The 18,333-nt window shown below is 38.6% G+C and overlaps 1 protein-coding gene across 1 annotated transcript in view; it reads left to right on the top strand.

Moving 5' to 3' along the window:
• The window catches only part of POU6F2 (POU class 6 homeobox 2), a gene marked incomplete at its 5' end in the record, with an annotated part of 423,583 nt that extends 408,443 nt beyond the window's left edge, over positions 1-15,140 (top strand). The window contains 2 exons of the mRNA XM_081345451.1: positions 8,711-8,879; positions 14,426-15,140. Of these exons, the coding sequence (XP_081201577.1) occupies positions 8,711-8,879; positions 14,426-14,930 (674 nt within the window). The 3' untranslated portion in view covers positions 14,931-15,140. The remainder of the gene's footprint in view (positions 1-8,710; positions 8,880-14,425) is intronic.
• Between the last annotated feature and the right edge of the window lie 3,193 nt (positions 15,141-18,333).

Here is an 18,333-nt window from a genome sequence, read left to right as displayed (position 1 = left end):
AGCTCTTGAAGTTTAAGACACCGGTTGGATTATTTTCTATTGCTTGTGTTTGCATTATATTGAATATCAGTATGATGTGGTCACTTTCACCCAAGGTTCTGGCAACTCTATCACTTTTTCTCTATTAGAAAGAATTAGTTCCAGTATAGCTTTACTTCTAGTTTCCTCCTCCACCTTTTGGATGACAAAGTTGTTGGCTAGGTTGATTAGGAATCTGTTTGATCTCACTGCAGAGTTTGTCTCCCAGTTGATATCTGGATAGTTGAAGTCTCCCATTACTACTGTGGTATGCTTCCTACATACATTTGTTAACTGGTTGGCAAAGACTTCATCTATTTCTTCTGATTGGTTGAGTGGCCTGTAATATACACCTATGGCAATGTCACTTTTTTCCCTTTTATATTTGACCCATATACATTCTGGAGGGATTTTATCTTTGATCACATGCATTTCTGTAGCTATGTAGTTTCTCTTACATATAGTGCAAGAGAAAGTACATAGTGTAGGTCTATTTCTTTTGAACAATTTGTATCCATCCATCGGTACATTCCAGTCATGGGTTTCATCCCACCAGGTTGGGTTTTGTTCTACAAGGTTTGTGGGGTGGCTGACAAAATGATGTTGAGAATAGATGGGTTTTTATACATTCTTTGGAGCTTTGTATTTGAGATGCCTGTTCATTTGAAACATGCTTTTACCTATGCTTGAGTGTGCCCTTTTAGTATTCTAATTATTGTTGCCTGACTCCCATTGTGGCTGGGAGATCATGCTCTGTCCTTGGAACTGGGTGGGGAATATAAGTTTTAGGAGTTTTTGTTTTGCTAATCCTATCTGTTATATATTCAGTGTATATATGTTAGTGTTATTTGACAGCTCAGCTGGGCATCAGCTGAGCATCACCCAGCAACAGTATCCTATTGGTCTGGCCGTTTGGTGGGATCCTTTAAGGATGTGGATTGGCCGGCGGCTAGCCGGCAACCGTATATAAAGGGCTGAGCTGTGGAGAGTTCCTTGTTCCAACCACAATAAATCTGAGTTCTAACTCGGCGTCCTGTCATCTGTGCCTGACGGTCTACCCACAATACACAACAGTGGTGACGAAGGTGGGATACTGCTTGAGCTGAAGCACTAGCTGAGTCACAAGAGCTGAAGCGCGGACTACGGGAAAGGAGGGGAAGAGTGAATTCTCCCGATTAAATTCCTTCCCGTCAAGCAGTGACCAGACCAGGACAGAATGACCCAAATTGGACACGTGCGCGAGTTTGACGTCTGCCACCCGGGACAATGGGAGTCCCACCTGGGACAAGTCGAGGGGTATCTCTTCGTGAACAAAATCACAGAAGATAAGGTGAAGGCAGCGGCGTTGCTATGCATCAGCGGGCCAGCCGTGTACGACGTGGCTGTCGGGTTAAGCATCCCAGACCCAGTCACGCCACTGCCCTACGCTGACCTCATCGGCAAGTTGACCCAGCATTTCATGCTGAAGAAATCCGAAATCTACTGGTGACTCAGATTCATCCAGAGGAACCAGCTCCCCGGAGAATCAGCAATGGACTTCGTAGCCGCCGTGCGTCAAGCCGCCCGAATGTGCAGTTTTCCCGACCTGGAAGATCGGATTCGGGACAGAATTGTGTTTGGTCTGAGCGACGATCACCTCCAGCAAAAGATAATCGCAAAACCCACCCTGAGCCTGTCAGAAGTCGTTAACGAAATTATGGCTCAGGAGGCGATTAATGAAAAAAACGTGCTCAGACATGGTGACAATTCGAGTGGCTCCGTGCATCAGGAAAATGCTGCAGACAACGAAGAAGGGGAACCAGCCAACGAAGCACAGATTGATGCCATTTTCCAGAGCCTGGAGAAATTCAAGACCCGACGTGACTACACCCCTTCACTGAAGAAGCCGGTAGGAGCCAACAAGAACCAGAGACTCCAAAGCCGAAACCTGAGTGGGAGCAGCTAAAATTGTGCCAGCTGCGGAGGCAACCACCCCAGAGCATCCTGCCGGTTCCGCGGTGCCAGATGCCATGCCTGCGGTAAAACCGGCCATATCCAAACCGTTTGCCGAGCCCGGAACCACGACAACATAAATGACATCGATGAACAGCCTGCAGGTATCAATAACCCCCTCAAGCCCCCTGGGACTTGGGCACCCTTAGTCATAGAAAATTTGGAAGTGGCATGCCAGACGGCAATCCACCCCCCACTCAAACCTAAAATCAAAATTACAATCAGTGTGGAAGGAATTCCTTGCCAAATGGAAGTGGATTCTGGATCACCTGTATCCCTAATCTCATTAGAGACCTATTTGGCAATTTGCTGCAAGAGCGGGCAGCGGGTTTGCATAAAGCCAACAAAAATTAGACTAACTGACTTCCAACGTTCCCCGATAAAATTAAGGGGCCAGGCAACAGTGTTAGTCAAATATAGGGAATTCCAGGGCCCATTACAAGTTCTAATCACCGACGGAAAACAAACTAATTTAGTGGGGTTAGATTGGTTTCAGGCCCTGGGCATTTGGTTGGGGGGCATAAACAATATCCAAACAAGTACCCTAGACTCCGTCTGTAACGAATTTACAGACGTGTTCGGGGGGGCTGGGAAAATACACCAGGCCCCCGATAAAATTAAGACTAAATCCAGAAATCCTGCCCATTTGAATTAAAGCTAGGAGGGTTCCATTCACGTTAAAAGAAAAAATCGAAACCGAACTAGATAAACTAGTGAGGCAGGGAATCCTGGAGCCCGTAGAAGGGGGAGATTGGGAAACTCCTATTGTTACCCCCCTAAAACCGAACGGTAAAATAAGAATTTACGTGGATTATAAGGCCTTGGTGAACCGGGCCTTGAATCCGCATGCTTACCCGGTCCCCTCGGTAAAACACGTCCTCGCAGCAATACAGTCCGGTGCCATCTTTGCCAAGCTTGACTTGGCGCAGCCGTACCAGCAACTTCCAGTTACCCGCAAAACAGCTGAAATTCAAACAATTGTCACACACAAGGGAGCCTTTCGAGTGAATTGCTTACAATTCGGAATCGCTGTAGCTCCTGGAATATTCCAGGAAATAATGGAAAAAACACTCAAAGGCATCCCTGGTGTGTGCCCTTACTTTGATGATGTGCCGATAGCCGGAGAATCGGAGTCTGAGTTAGCTGACAGGTTGAGAGCCGTATTGCACAGGTTCCGATTGGCTGGTTTAAAATTACAGAAGGACAAGTGCCATATCGGAGTATCCTCCACAGAACTTTTAGGGTTCAGGGTGGATGCTCAGGGCATCCACCCCACTGACTCTAAAATAAGAGCTATTAAGATGGCACCCACCCCTAGGAACAGGGCAAATTACAAGCATTCCTAGGATTAATTAACTTCTACCATTCCTTTCTACCCCACAAAGCAACGATTGCTGAGCCTCTGCATAGGCTACTTGATAATAACGCCCCCTGGGACTGGTCCACCAGGCACGACAATAGCTTCAAAGCCCTAAAACAGTTGCTCTCTAATAATTCAGCTGTCACACATTTCATTGAGGGAAAACCCTTATGCCTGGCGTGCGATGCCTCACCCTATGGAGTAGGCGCTGTACTTAGTCACTTGGAAGAGACAGGGGAGCAAAAGCCTATTGTTTTTTACTCCAGGACACTTACACAAGCTGAGAGGAACTATGCTCAGATTGATAGGGAGGCCCTTGCCCTAGTGGCAGGGGTCAAAAAGTTTCACGACTACCTGTATGGTAGGAAATTTACTATCTTCACCGATCATAAACCCTTGTTGGGGTTATTCACAACCAATAAAATAACACCTCAGATCCTTTCCCCTAGGGTTTTAAGATGGTCTGTATTCCTGTCTGCCTATTCGTATGACTTAAAATATAAACCTGGTAAGGACATGGGGCACGCAGACGCCTTGAGCAGACTGCCCCTGTCAATTGTTGAGCCAGATCCAGCCCTGGCCTGTAATGTCATTGCCATCCAGGAACTTCCTGACTCCCCCCTGCAGGCTAAAGATATAGCAAACAGCACAGCAACTGATAAAATCCTAAGCAGGGTAGCAACATGGGTGGCCTCGGGGTGGCTGGCGCAGTGCCCAGGGAAGGATTTCCAACCATATTTTACCAGGAGGAACGAATTATCGTCACATAAAGGGTGTTTGTTATGGGGAAATAGGGTCATAGTCCCAGACAAACTGAGGTTTAAAGTTCTAGGGGCATTACACGAGGGACACCCCGGTGTTGTCAGGATGAAGGCCCTGGCCCGCAGCTACGTGTGGTGGCCAGGCCTCAACAAGGAAATAGAAGGGCAGGTCGCAGGGTGTTATCAGTGCCAAAAAACCAGACCCGAACAACCTCATTCCACTGTGCACAAATGGGAACCAACACAGGTACCATGGTCAAGAATCCACATTGACTATGCAGGCCCTTTTCAAGGTCACCTTTTCCTTGTTGTAGTGGACAGTTATTCTAAATGGTTGGAGGTAGTGCCGGTGTCTAGCATGACCACGTCCAAAACTGTACAGGTGCTTAGGGGGCTCTTTGCAACTCATGGCTTGCCTGATGTCATTGTGTCAGACAACGGCCCACAATTTAAATCTGCTGATTTTCAGGCTTTCCTCAGAGCCAACTTGATTAGGCACATCACATCCGCCCCTTTCCACCCGGAGACTAACGGCCTTGCTGAACGAATGGTAAGATCAACAAAAGACGCCCTGAAGCGAATTGTCATCGGAGACTGGCACCAAAGACTGGCACAATTCCTACTAAGCCAACATACCACTCTGTCCACGACCACTGGTAAAAGCCCGGCTGAACTTCGTTGGGGCCGACGCCTCATTACTAAACTGGACAGACTGCACCCTGACTGGGTGGCAACGAAAGGGGTGCAGCACTGGACCATGACGGGACTAGCAGTTGGGGACAATGTGTGGGCAAGGAATTACACCGGTGGGGATTTCTGGGTGCAAGGGGTGGTGATTGATAAAACAGGGCCATTGTCATACATTATTGAGAAGGGGGCCGTCAGATGAGGAGGCATTTAGATCAGCTGAGGAAGCAGGCCCCAGAAAACCAACATAGGGAAGTGGCTAGCGACAGGGGGCAAACCTGTGGCCATGCAGTCACCATAACACCTGAAAGGCCCCCCGTTGTGAATCTGCCAAGCATGGAAAGGCCACAGACTCTTGTGGAAGCACAGGACCCGGGGAACCAGCTGGGGGACTCCATGCCCGAACAGGGAAATGAAAGGGAAGAACATAGCCGGTCCCCTGGCAGGGTGGAGCTGCCACTAAGATGTTCCAGCAGAACGCGCAAGCCTCCAGCATATCTTCAAGACTTCGTGAGGTCATAGGTCACCAGCAATGGCAAGCCTAGTGCCGGGTCAATTTGATTGTTCTTCGTTGGGGGGAAGGGGTGTTATATATTCAGTGTATATATGTTAGTGTTATTTGACAGCTCAGCTGGGCATCAGCTGAGCATCACCCAGCAACAGTATCCTATTGGTCTAGCCGTTTGGCAGGATCCTTTAAGGATGTGGATTGGCTGGCGGCTAGCCAGCAACAGTATATAAAGGGCTGAGCTGTGGAGAGTTCCTTGTTCCAACCACAATAAATCTGAGTTCTAACTCGGCGTCCTGTCATCTGTGCCTGACGGTCTACCCACAATACACAACACTATCAGCTTCAGCCTTTTGTGGGAGCTGTGGCTAAAGGCATTATGTTTACGAATGGGGTGGTCTTTCTTAATGGATACAAAATATCCATTTCTAAAGACTTAAGGCTTCTGCTTGAGCCTGGGGCTTCTTTCTGCATTTAAGAATATGTTTCTCTTCCTCTCCTTTAGGAGAAATATAATATTTTGCCTCTTTTAATATTCCCCAAAATATTTCATTCTTGGGTGGGGGGCTTCCCACAGTTCCAAATGATACCCAAAATTGCTGCATTGGTTTCTAGCAATTCTCTGATGTGCCATTTGATTGATGAGGACACCATTGTCTGATCTGACCTGAGCTACAGTTTGCTTTTTTTCATATAGTTCATCTCAAACACTGATCTCAAACACTGTTTTAGGATTTTGAATAGCTTCTTTAGATTTCAGCCCTTAAGAATTGTAGTCGTAAGTGCAAAATACAGTTTGCATCCCAGGTTTACATGTTGGAAAAGAATCAAGGTCAGGCTTACCTATCTTGGTAGAGGCTTTTTAGTCACAATAAGAATGAAAAAGATTAGATAGTATTTTTTGATACTATCAACCTAATTTTTATTAAAAGTGCAGCCAGGCACAAAATTTGTAGTTTCAGGAACAACTGCTTCAAGTGCTTTTGTGCAGTATAACATCCAAGTAATGCAAAAGTTTCATTATATTAACTAATGAAAAAGTTTGTTGAACAACTGACAGACATTAATTCTAAATTCTGGCTGAATATATTCATTTTTTTTCTCATCTTCACTGCAAAAAAAACACCTCTAGAGGAGGAAAAGAAGTATAGGACATCCATTTTATATGCAGCAAATATTTAATCTTTGGCCACTGTAACTAGATCTAGAAAAGACTTCTGCTGAAATTCTGGGTAGTGGCTTCTCTATCTTTGTGTCCACAGGTAGTTTTCCTCCATCAAGGTCCTTCCCTATTTAACCTCTTACCTATATAAAGATGAGAAAGTGCCATGCTATGAAACCATGTGTCAGCCTCCAGCCTCAACTTTATTTCCAATAATGTCTCTTGTCTCTTTTGGGACCATAAGCTCTCACTAAAAATAAAAATGATGACCATGGTGATAAGTTTGAAGGGGAGTCCAACTGCTCATAAAAAACAATAGCAAGCAGGAATATTAAAATGTCTTAAAGGATAAGGGGAAGGGGAGGAGAGCAGATATCTCAGTGTAGCATGATATCATTTTGAGAATGGGCAAAAGATTCCCAAGAGCTATTTTGTATGAGCACATACATTCTATGGTCAAAAATGTAAGAAACCATCACTGTAGATAAAACTGAATGCTACACATAAAATTATAATAAAATCCTGCACACTCTATATTCCCTGCATATCCTATATGCCCTAGGAAAATTACAACAGATGACCATGAAAGTAGGCTTGACAAATAAAGAAGGCTATAAGGTTTTTTTTTTCTCTTTTGGCCTGTTACAATTGTTAAATGGAAGCAAGACCAACTGATACTTCACAAGTTCTGAGTAGTTTAGTGAGATTTTTATTTATTTATTTTTACTATTAAAAGCAGTATAGCAGAGATTCATGCTGATGAACATAAAGGATGGGACAAAACCAAAAGCAGATATGATTTTTGTGGTAAAAATGAGGATGCATTTATAGAGGTCTTTTTATAATTGCCGGTAACATGCCAACAAAGATAGCTTCTCTACAATCATTAGTCTAGGTCTTTTTAGAAAAACAAATCATATTAGCTTAGCTAGCATATTGTGAGTGTCTACGTCCTACTCATTCTATTCCATGGCACATAGTAAAAGCAGGGTAATTGTTTGGTAATCAGCCCCAAAGGAAAGCTAATTAACTAGAACTCTGAAATGTATTTCATTTTATGTTAAACTATGTTTTATATATTTATGTTTGTTTTATCTCTTCATAATGCCACTGAGTAGAATTTTTACAATACCACAAAGACCAGATTCTCAATGGTAGACATCATCTAATATTAGCTAGTATTTATTTGTTTGTTTGTTTACTTATTAGATTTATGGTCCACCCACTTGGGCTAGGGATCTTTATCCAAGTTAAATATAAACACTTAATGACATATATTTAAAGAAATATGATATTATGTGAGCATCTTTGTAAGAATGATATGAAAAACACTATAGAACAAGAGTTTCAGTACATGCAGGAATCAGTAACTTTTGAATCTTCCACCAGACTGTCGTCTGCTGCCTTTACCAGACTGGAGAATGCTTTCAGTTAGCAATGAATCAGTTGCAGAAAGAGAAGGAGATGCCATTCCCAACTGCTGTATCATTTCCCTCAATAAATCCTAAACTGATAATGTTTCGAGCATCAAAAGAGTCTTCCTCTAGTAGATAGCGTTTATTACATCCCCTTTCAGGACAAAAACTGTTGTCAAAGAAGTCCAACTTATTCTCTCAGCACTGTGAGTATTATCTACTGAGGGGGCAATAAAAAAATGAAATGGGGGTCAGTGTTACAATTGGAAGGCTGGACATGCCTACTACCCAAACCGGAAATTCTCTGGGATGATATACTGTAGAAATAAAATATTTTATTGAATCCAATATACAAACAAACATATGTACAGTTAAAATGTCCTTACAACTTTATATTAAAATGCAAGCACTATAGATGTAACACAAAGAATATCTATTTGAAATTTAAGGATTCCTTTTTCCCAAAACAAGATATCCTGAATACTGTTAGGAAAAAAGTCCATAGTTCGGAGTAGCTGCTTATGTTACCTGAAATTCACTTTGTGAAAAAAGTGAAGGTTTGCAAATCAGGAACTCAACATGCTGCAAAATAACCTAACATGCATTGTTTTATTAAAAGTGTTCCTCTTTCTGTTCTTTTTCAGTTGAAGATTGGGAAACTTGTTATTAATCCAATATGCTTGCTTTATCTACCTTTCAAATATGCTGTTTGCCTTGCAAAACTATTTGGATGTTGGAGGAAATAATTCCCTTATTCAATTGTATAAGATTTGAGGACATTCAAATTGTTTTCTATTATTTCAACAGATCCCCAAATAGCCTCTAGTGAGGTGGATGGGGTGAATCTTGAAGAAATACGAGAATTTGCCAAAGCTTTTAAAATCCGACGCCTGTCACTTGGTCTCACTCAGACACAAGTCGGTCAAGCTCTAAGTGCCACAGAGGGTCCAGCCTACAGCCAGTCTGCCATCTGCAGGTAACAATATGTATAGTCTGTCCTCATTTCTCCAACCTTTTCTCTCAAGGCTTATTGCCTACTGCCTTTATATTATAATTTTATCTATGTGTCTAGCAAAGCAGCCTTATATGAACAAACACTGACATATTTTATCATCTGGCTTTAACACAATTTTCATCTTCCCACACCCAAGATTTTGTTTATTTATTTATTTATGTAGAAACAAATTGGGAGCATTATATATGTTTCTGGTCATAAAAGTAAGGCAGCATGGAGTTGGATAACCTACCAAACACTGATTAACCTTCTTAAAGTAAAGGTAAAGGTTTCCCCTGTCTAGTCATGTCCGATTTTAGGAAGTGTTGCTCATCTCTATGTCTTAGCCTAGGGAACTAGCATTGTCCAATTACATTTTGGTGGTCATTGTGGCTGGCTTGACTATACTACAGGAAGCATGAAACACTGTTACCTTCCCACCAAAATGGTACCTGTTTATCTACTCGCATTTGTATACTTTCAAACTGTGCATTTTTACTGGTGTGAATTCTGAACAATTATTTCATGTGTCTCCCTGCTATGTGTTAGCCTGGTGTTTCAAAAGGAAAAAAAATCTGTATTTAGAAAAAGGAGAATAATATTCAAGAATATCATGAAAAATCATGAAAATACAGTACCCTTGATAGAGTTAAAGAATCTTGAAAGCAAAACACCTAGGTCTTCATATATGTATGTTATTATCCTATGTTTATGCATGAGGTAACAAAGCCACTTAGATAACAGATTTTTCCTCTTGGGCCATGTAGTCTTATAGTTCTTCTCCATCAATGAGAGCCAAGAAATGAACTCTAAGCTCATTTAAGTGGATTTTGTTCTTAGTGATCCATGAAATGCTCTGTCTTTTTATCTGCTCTTTATACTTCTAATGTATTCCCCATAGAATGGAAGTGTACTTTTCCTGCAGTTTAAGACTAAGGTTATAAATAACATCAGTATGGGGTAGTGAGCTTGCAGCTCACATTTTGCTCAATGATTTTCCATAAAACCCATTGATTGTTGTTAAATACAAAAAGCTCCATAGGATCCTCTCACTTCTATGGCCTCCCCTACTGTTTTTCCTTATAAGATACCTCCCTGCAGAAAATAACCTTTATTCAGTGTATACAAGGATACCACTGCTGGAAAATTTGTTTCAAGACTTGGATATTGTTATACCAAAGATCACATACAGAAGTACAAATGTTAACTTTAATGATATGAATATGGTTTTCTCATTATTTAATTTTAATGTAAATTATTTTCTCTATGGTAAATTGATAAAGGAAACTTGAACTAACAGATTTTGTTTTTTTTAAAGCAATATGTTCAGTATTATTATACTGTCTTACTTTATAATAATATCATACTTTTAGATTATTAGATTTTCAAATCTTTCATAGAGTTTTGGATTTTGGTTTATGTGGGATTTGCGGGGTGGGGGGGTGTTACTGGCAAATACAGTTTCTAAAGACTCAGGAAGCTTGGAAATCTGTGCCTTAGATTCCAGTGAGCCTAAATTATTATTGATGCTGATAGTAATTTAAATTTAAACTATTAATGAACAATAAATATCACTTAATTCAATTCCATAATAGGGTTGCAGATACATATCATAGGACACATGTAAGAAAATTATTATGAAAGTTGCATCTATAATAAAAGAGATGAACAGCTTACAATTGACTTCTGTATTCAGAACAACATGGAGAAACATGGCAGAAGTCACTCCATTTGATGAAGCAATCAAAAACTACAGATAGAAAGTATTTTCCTCTCTTCAGGTCCTTCATTCATCTTGTAAAGCAGATCTACTGCCACTTAGGAAGAACGACAGGCCTAATGAAAAGCACATTTTGATTGGTTGTGCAAAGTATCCAGTAGAGTTGAGATCAAGAATAAGGCATAGCATTATGAATCTGGAAGCATGGCAAAGTTGTGTGACAGTTCTGAGGAACATGAAAGAGGGTATCATCAGTGCACTGGTTAAATTAAAGATCATTATGGCGTTCTCAGCTGCAGATCTTTAATCCAGCAGAGACATGAGACTCACATTTAATATATGCTCAAGAAAAAACATCTAAGGACATCACTAGAATTGTGATTCAGAGGTTTTCTGAATAGGGAAATCATTTATTTATTTTTATTTTTCAAACCAGTGATTGATGGCTTAATTGATGGTTCAAAGCTATCTTGTGAGCTTTCTCTCAAATATTTGTGGCAGCCTGAACAGTCCAAACATAATATATAATTTACTATTGAAAAAGGAGATAAAGTTTTTGTATTCATAGTTTCATTTTTTATCTCTGTATCCATCCCAAAATAAGAGATCCTTACTTCTTACTCTACAACACACATTTTAGCTGACACATGTTTTTTCCTAGCATTGTATGGTTCAAGTAAGATGATCTTCACAGCATTAGGGTGAGGTCTACTCCCAAACCATTGAATAAGATAATGACATCAAACCTCTTTTTACTTTTACATAAAGTAAAACTAGCCATTTCTATAACAATACACCTATCTAATCAATAAAACCCAAAAATCAAAGTTTCATTTTTTCCCATCTCAAGCACAAAGTTCAGAAATGGTTTCCAAGTAGAAAGAAAAGTAATTTCCTTTTATCAAAGTAGTCAGTTTGGTCATCTCTGCTAACTCCATCAACTTTTGCAACTATTCATCCATTGTAGGAATCAAAATGTCCTTGCATTTTTGTGCGTAAAGTAATCTTGCTGCCATCAATATTTATAACATCAAAGTTCCAATTTTTTTCCAAGTCTTTTTCATTAAACTCAGAAGAAAGAGTTCTTGTTTTATCTTTATCTTCACTTTGAGAATCTTCTGTATTAAGATGTGAATCCTACTCCAATATTTCTTTGCTTTATCACATATCCATCATAAGTGATAAAAGATCCCTTCTTTACATTTGCATTTCCAAAATTCATTTGAAATGCCTTGGCAACTTATCTGGTATAAAATACCAACAATACTTCATCTTATAAAAAATTTCTTTTAAATTATATTTTAGTTTAAATTTTAGATTTTTCTTCCACATATTCTTCCATTATTTAAGCAATATATTATCTCCAAAGTTTCTTGCTCACTGAATCATGCAATGCTTTACATATTCATTCCCCAAATTCAAATTGAATAACAATTTATAGACCTTAACAATAATGCGTTCATCACTACCATGCAATAGGATTTCCAATTCATTTTTCACAAGATCAAACCCATGACTCTTTTTGTCTGATTTAAATTTTTCTTTCAATTGTAAATATGTAAACCAATGGCAGAAAAGTCCTTCTTTCTAACTCCTCTTTAGATTTGAGGATAGGATCATCAAAATTAAAATCATTATTTGACCATAAGTCTACCAGTCTTGTTTTGCCACTATTTTCTTTCTAAGAGAGGCATCTTCACAGAAAACCAAACTCTTAGGATAGCACGTCTAGCAAAATGGTTATTAAATTCAACATTTACTTTAATCTTGTCATACCAAAAATCGCCATGCCATCCAAATCTTAATTTATAGCCCTCTAAATCAAGTAACCTTTTATTCAGAAGATTGACCTACTTTTTTAGCCAGACTAAACATCAAGCATCGAAATACAACATCAAATCTTGTAAACCCAAACCTCCTCTTTCTTTAGCATCTTATAGTAATTTCAGTGGTGGGATTCAAATATGTGAACAACCGGTTCTCTGTGTGGATGCCACTTCCAGAAGTCCATTCTGGGCCTCGGCAACAAAAAATTAGCTACCGGTTCTGCCAAAGTGGTGCGAACCGGCTGAATCCCACCACTGAATAACTTGTATCTAATTCTTGGGGGGGTTTTCCCTTGCCATATAAATTTGGAACTATCCATCTGCCATTGTTTAAATTGGGGGGGAGGCATGTCAAACTGCCAGCCCACGGGCCAGTTGCATCATATGGAGGCTGTGCCCACCCCAGCTCCGGCAATGCAAAAAAAGTCGTGATACATTGTGACATGTCACGTGATGTGGCAAGTTTGACACTTGTGGTTTAAATGAAGTATCAGTTGCAAGTACTGGTAATGTCTGAAACAGAAAAAGCTCTTTGGTAAAACATTAATCTTAATTACAGAAATTCTACCCATTAATGATAATTGAAATGTATCCCATTTCAGTAAGTCCTTTTTCATATCATTCCAACCATTAGTGTACCAAATTCAATAGTCTAAAGGCTAGTTCAGGGAGGAAGAACAGAGAGTCCCAATAAATGGTTTGTGCATCTTCTCTAGTTATTATCATTGAGAACAAAGTTACATGCAATGTTTTTTTTTGTTATTTATATGTATATTAATGATGAAGCACCAGCTGAGAGCAATCACATTTCTTTGAGATTTGAACTTGAGTTTGACAGACTATTCCTGTTTTTAATCTCATTACACATTTTGCAAAGGCATCTCAAAGATTAAATTGGATTTTTTCTGGGAATGAATGTAAAACACTGTAATCTATAAAGCTACAACTAGTGGATAATGTAAGACTTTAAAATGGTTTAATTTTAAGAGAAATAAAATCTTCAGCTTAGTTTAGAAATGTTTTTGCAGGTACCGCAAACAGACTTGTAAAATCTGGTCCAGTAAAAGAGTTTTGATGGTAAAATGAGACCTAGAGGACCTCATTTACAGGAAATGATATCATTTGGCACAGTGTGGAGACATGCCACAATAAACCCAGCTTGATGCCAAAGCATATTAGTTCACTATTATGCTGGGTTTTATCGGAAAGGCATGAGTTTCTCATAGCACTACTTGTGGGGATATTCAAGGTAATTACAATGTGTCCAGCTGTTTGAACTGAAGATTACAACCGCTTTGGAGATTTTGAGTTAACATGATGTTAACTCCTGACCAGTGAAAATTGCTTAAAAATGAAAATGAAAACAAAGCTGAACTTAGAAGGATAACAATCTCTCTGCAAAATTAAAATAATAGTGTATACTATAGAAAAAAACTAATTCCCAGTAAAAAATAAAACAAAAAAACCCCAAAGAGTCAATTGCTGTCATTTCCTTTTCTAATGTTTGTGTTCACCTTGATCGTAGTATATATTGTTTTGAACATGCTTAAATCTGAAACATACTGTATATCTTTAAGAACAAGAGCGGTAGCCTTCCAGTGCAAACACATACTGTAGTTCTTCTGGCTGGAGCTTCATTCATTTCAGTGAAGCAGGTTGACCTAGACAAATAGAACAAAGTGCATGGGGTTAACATGCTTCACAGAAATGAAGTGAGAGGCCCATGTGCACCATAGATAAATGTGAGCCTCTGATTTCACATGAATCTCCAGACTGAAGCAGCTAGTTAGATGGAGTAGCATTTTGTCAGTGTGATTGTATTTGTCTGTCTGCTTGCTGAAATATATCAATAATTGTAGACATGATAATTTTTCATAAACCGTTGTAAATTATCTCTGCCAGTCAATTAGGCAGGCAGGCAGGAAGTCCCACCCTGGCAGAGCATCAGTGTAAAGACTCTTCTTTTTCAATTTTCCCCTCAGACACACCATCCTGAGAAGCCACTTTTTCCTACCACAGGAAGCCCAAGAGAACACTATAGCTAGCAGTCTGACAGCCAAACTGAACCCTGGCCTTTTGTATCCTGCCAGGTTTGAAAAGCTGGACATCACCCCTAAAAGTGCCCAGAAGATAAAGCCGGTGCTTGAACGGTGGATGGCTGAGGCTGAGGCCCGCCATCGAGCAGGTATGCAGAACCTTACTGAATTTATTGGAAGCGAACCATCCAAAAAGCGCAAGAGGCGCACTTCCTTCACCCCACAAGCTCTTGAAATCTTGAATGCCCATTTTGAGAAGAACACCCATCCCTCCGGGCAGGAAATGACAGAAATTGCACAGAAACTGAACTATGATCGGGAAGTGGTTAGGGTATGGTTCTGCAATAAGAGGCAAGCACTGAAGAACACAATTAAACGTCTAAAACAGAATGAGCCTGTGACAGCAGCCCCAATGGAGCCCTTAACAGACTCTCTGAAAGAAGACTCTTAAATGGATAGATTTAAAGGGAAAACACCCAGACCAAAAAAAAAGAACATCATTATAAACATTGGAAATCTGTAAAGATGCTTTTTCTCATCTTTGTAAGTAAAAGATTGAGAAAGCTACAAGATGGACTGAAGAATTTATAAATGTCTGTGGGATTTCCTAGAAAAAAAATAAAAAATACACAGCACTTAAGGTGTGTGTGTGTGTGTGTGTGTGTGTGTGTGTGTGTTAGAACTAGTTCCAATAAGCCAATTTTTTTCTTAATGGACTTAAAAATAAACCAAATAACTACTTACCTTTTCTGTACATTATGGACATGTGAACTTTGTTTGTGGAAAAAGAACACAACAACGACAAGGACAGCAAACATTTAAATGTTCTTAGGAAGCAAGAGAGTACAAGCCTGCCACCTGGAGGAGTGATTGTAGTCTTTCAGGTATCAAGTGCTTCTTCACAATGAAAACTATTAACCAAAGTAAAAAAAAATATGACATTAAAACTAAATTGTTGGTCAACTCTTTTGGGAGTGCTACATTGTGTTTTCAATTTTTACATTTGTCGTTTACAGAAAGGAAACAATAATAGTTAAAGGACTTTCTTTCCCCCTGCACCTTCTCACACATACCCAGCACGTGAGTAAATTTCACTTGGTTTGAGCTACATTGCTCAACCTCATGTTGATCATATACAGTTTTGTGATCTCCAAATGTTTGTGTGCCAAAATGACAGTTTTCCTAAACAATGGGTTTTGGAGTTTGTAGACTTTATTTGCAATTAGAGTGATCTTTCATTTTAACTGACCTCCATCTTAATGCCACTGAAATTTATTTAAAATACAATTTATGTATTTATTTTTTTAAAAGTGCACAGGTTGTAACAGTCAGTTCAAGGACACCTAAAGTTACTTGAACTTTTACTTACTGCAAACAACTTGTGACTTTCTCTGTCCTTTGGCCACAAATTGGACAGGTTACCAAAGCTACTTTTGTAATATAGTTATAAACAGCACCATTTGGTCCAAAATACAGTATCAATGATTATGGTTTTTCTATGTCCAGCAATTTCTCTCTGAAGTCTGATAGCCAAAGAAATTTCTTGGGATTCTAATGACAGACAAGCTACTGGCAAAGTGATAACATAAGTAGAACCTTACTTAGGTTTGATTTTTTAACTAAAACATTTCTTATGTCGTTAATGCTTTTGTCATTTGTTTATTTATTTATTTATTTATTTATTTATTTATTTATTTATTTATTTATAGCATTGCAACCGTCAAGACTGTGGATGAACTCAGAAGTGGTTTTATGATTGCTCAAAATGACTAGCTACAAAATGAATATTTTGCAATGATTTATTTATCCTAATTTTGGAGGGGGTAAAAGCATTAAGGAACAGAGAGATCCTATGCAAACCTCCTTTATGGGCAAAAAAAGCATATAGTATGAGCTATAGAAGTCAGTCAGAATTGATTAAATTTATATTTAAAGGTCGAAACTCAAGAGTCAAGAGTTCTCATTTATATATTAATGCTAAATCCACACCATACTTTTCAAATACGTTTGAATTTGAGGCCGAATAACTAAATAATTTTTAGTTGATCTTAATGTAAATCCAAAAACCTTTTTCCTCTTCTAGCAAAACTACTCCATTGTAACTGAGTATAAAACATCCACAAAAACTGTAGCCTTTGGGATTTCACCTGCTCATGAATTCTTTTCTGTCTTCCTGGAAGACAAGAAGAGCTAATCTTAGACAAATCAGATGCAGGAAAAACTGTTCCATTCTAGAAATTTATTTAGTCTGATTGCCATTAATTTTATATTCTTACTGGGGTTTTAATCTACTTTTCAGCTTAAATAAATTTGCACAATACAATCTTTTGACATATTATTCCTGAGATGTTAAAATTACTTGAAACTCTTAATGTACCACTTCCAGTCAAATTTGGTTTTGTGCCAAGGATGAGCTCAATGATCACATATTGACACTATGTGAGCTTCAGTTGACCACGTACCATAAAGCATTTAATTGAAATGGAAAAGGTAGATTCTTCCTGTTTCTTAAAATTCCACAGGAGCCAAATAAAGTATTGTGTTTATAAATATCCTATTGTTAGAATAGAAATAGTTAAATAGAACCTTTATGAAAACCATTCACTCTTATTCTTCATATAGTATTAAAGGACATAACACTACATGAACAAAAGAGTAAGAATTTTCCATAAGCAGAAGCAGATTAATTACCTTAGCATTCTAAAGGTATATAAAATAAACATCAAGGTATTGCTAAATGTGGGGATATAGCAAGTCTACATTCATCAGGTTTTAGATTGATTGTGCTTGTTCATTTTGTCAGAGTAGATTTTTGCTTATTTTCAAAGTAATGATTCAATAAAATGATTATTTCTTAGGGAATTAGACCTGTTGAAACAGGTGAATTTAGCTTGCCAAGAGATCAAAAAATGCAAATGTTTAGGACTCTTCAGAAAAAGAAAAGAATAGAACATCCCTTTATATAATCTAAATTATTTAGATTATATTTCAGTGAGCAAGAACCATAAAGTTTCTGCATTGAGCAAACCTGATGAAACAAAGAGGACAAAGTTTTCAGTTCTTCCATATTTAGTAAAGCTGCTTCTTTCATTCTTCAAGATCAAAGGTTTCCAGGAATGAATAAAACACAATTTAAATTTAAATTTAAAACAACTCAGTAGTAAAAAGCCATCCCATTTCTAGATTTGGTAGCAGTGCCTGGATATGATAATACATAAGTGCAACACTTGCTGCTGATTAATTTGTTAAAGATATTCCCCAAAGCTATACCTTAGTTATGGATAATTGATGGGTTTGATTAAAATTATATAATGCTAAAGTCTATTGGTCAATAAAAAAAGAGAAAATGGAAGAGTTTTGAACTTCATTCCCCTGTCTCTATGATTGCAATATGAGCACCCATACAGGTATAAAATATTGAGTGAAAATAAACTATTGTATTATTTGCCCAAGTTCAAATGGACACAGAAGTCTCTGGTCATGACAGTGAAATAAAAGTTTTCTAACTCTTCCTTCATAACTATGCTAAACAGTCAAGAATTCAGGGAGGAGTTTATTCATAAAACAATAATCTGGGGTTTACTATTATGCTGAATGATCTGTCAATTATACATTTTCTGAGTTCAGTTTGAAGAATGAACAGGGATTAATTAATTGTAACAAAAGTATTGTTAAATTATTTTTGTGCTTTGTTCCTGGATGTGTTGTTTTCTCTTTTGATAGTAAAAGTCTAATCCTACAGTTTTTTTCCCTTCTCTGCAAATCCATGAGATGTACCACATAATGGGATATACTGCTTTGTCACAAACTCCTGCATTGCATCACTGTATAAGCAGCATCGCTTCAGTGTTTGA

Source organism: Vipera berus (assembly GCF_964194415.1).
Source record: "Vipera berus genome assembly, chromosome: Z".
Classification (NCBI taxonomy): domain Eukaryota; kingdom Metazoa; phylum Chordata; class Lepidosauria; order Squamata; family Viperidae; genus Vipera; species Vipera berus.
Note: the sequence above shows the minus strand (reverse complement) of the source record. Positions and strands in the feature narration are given on the sequence as shown.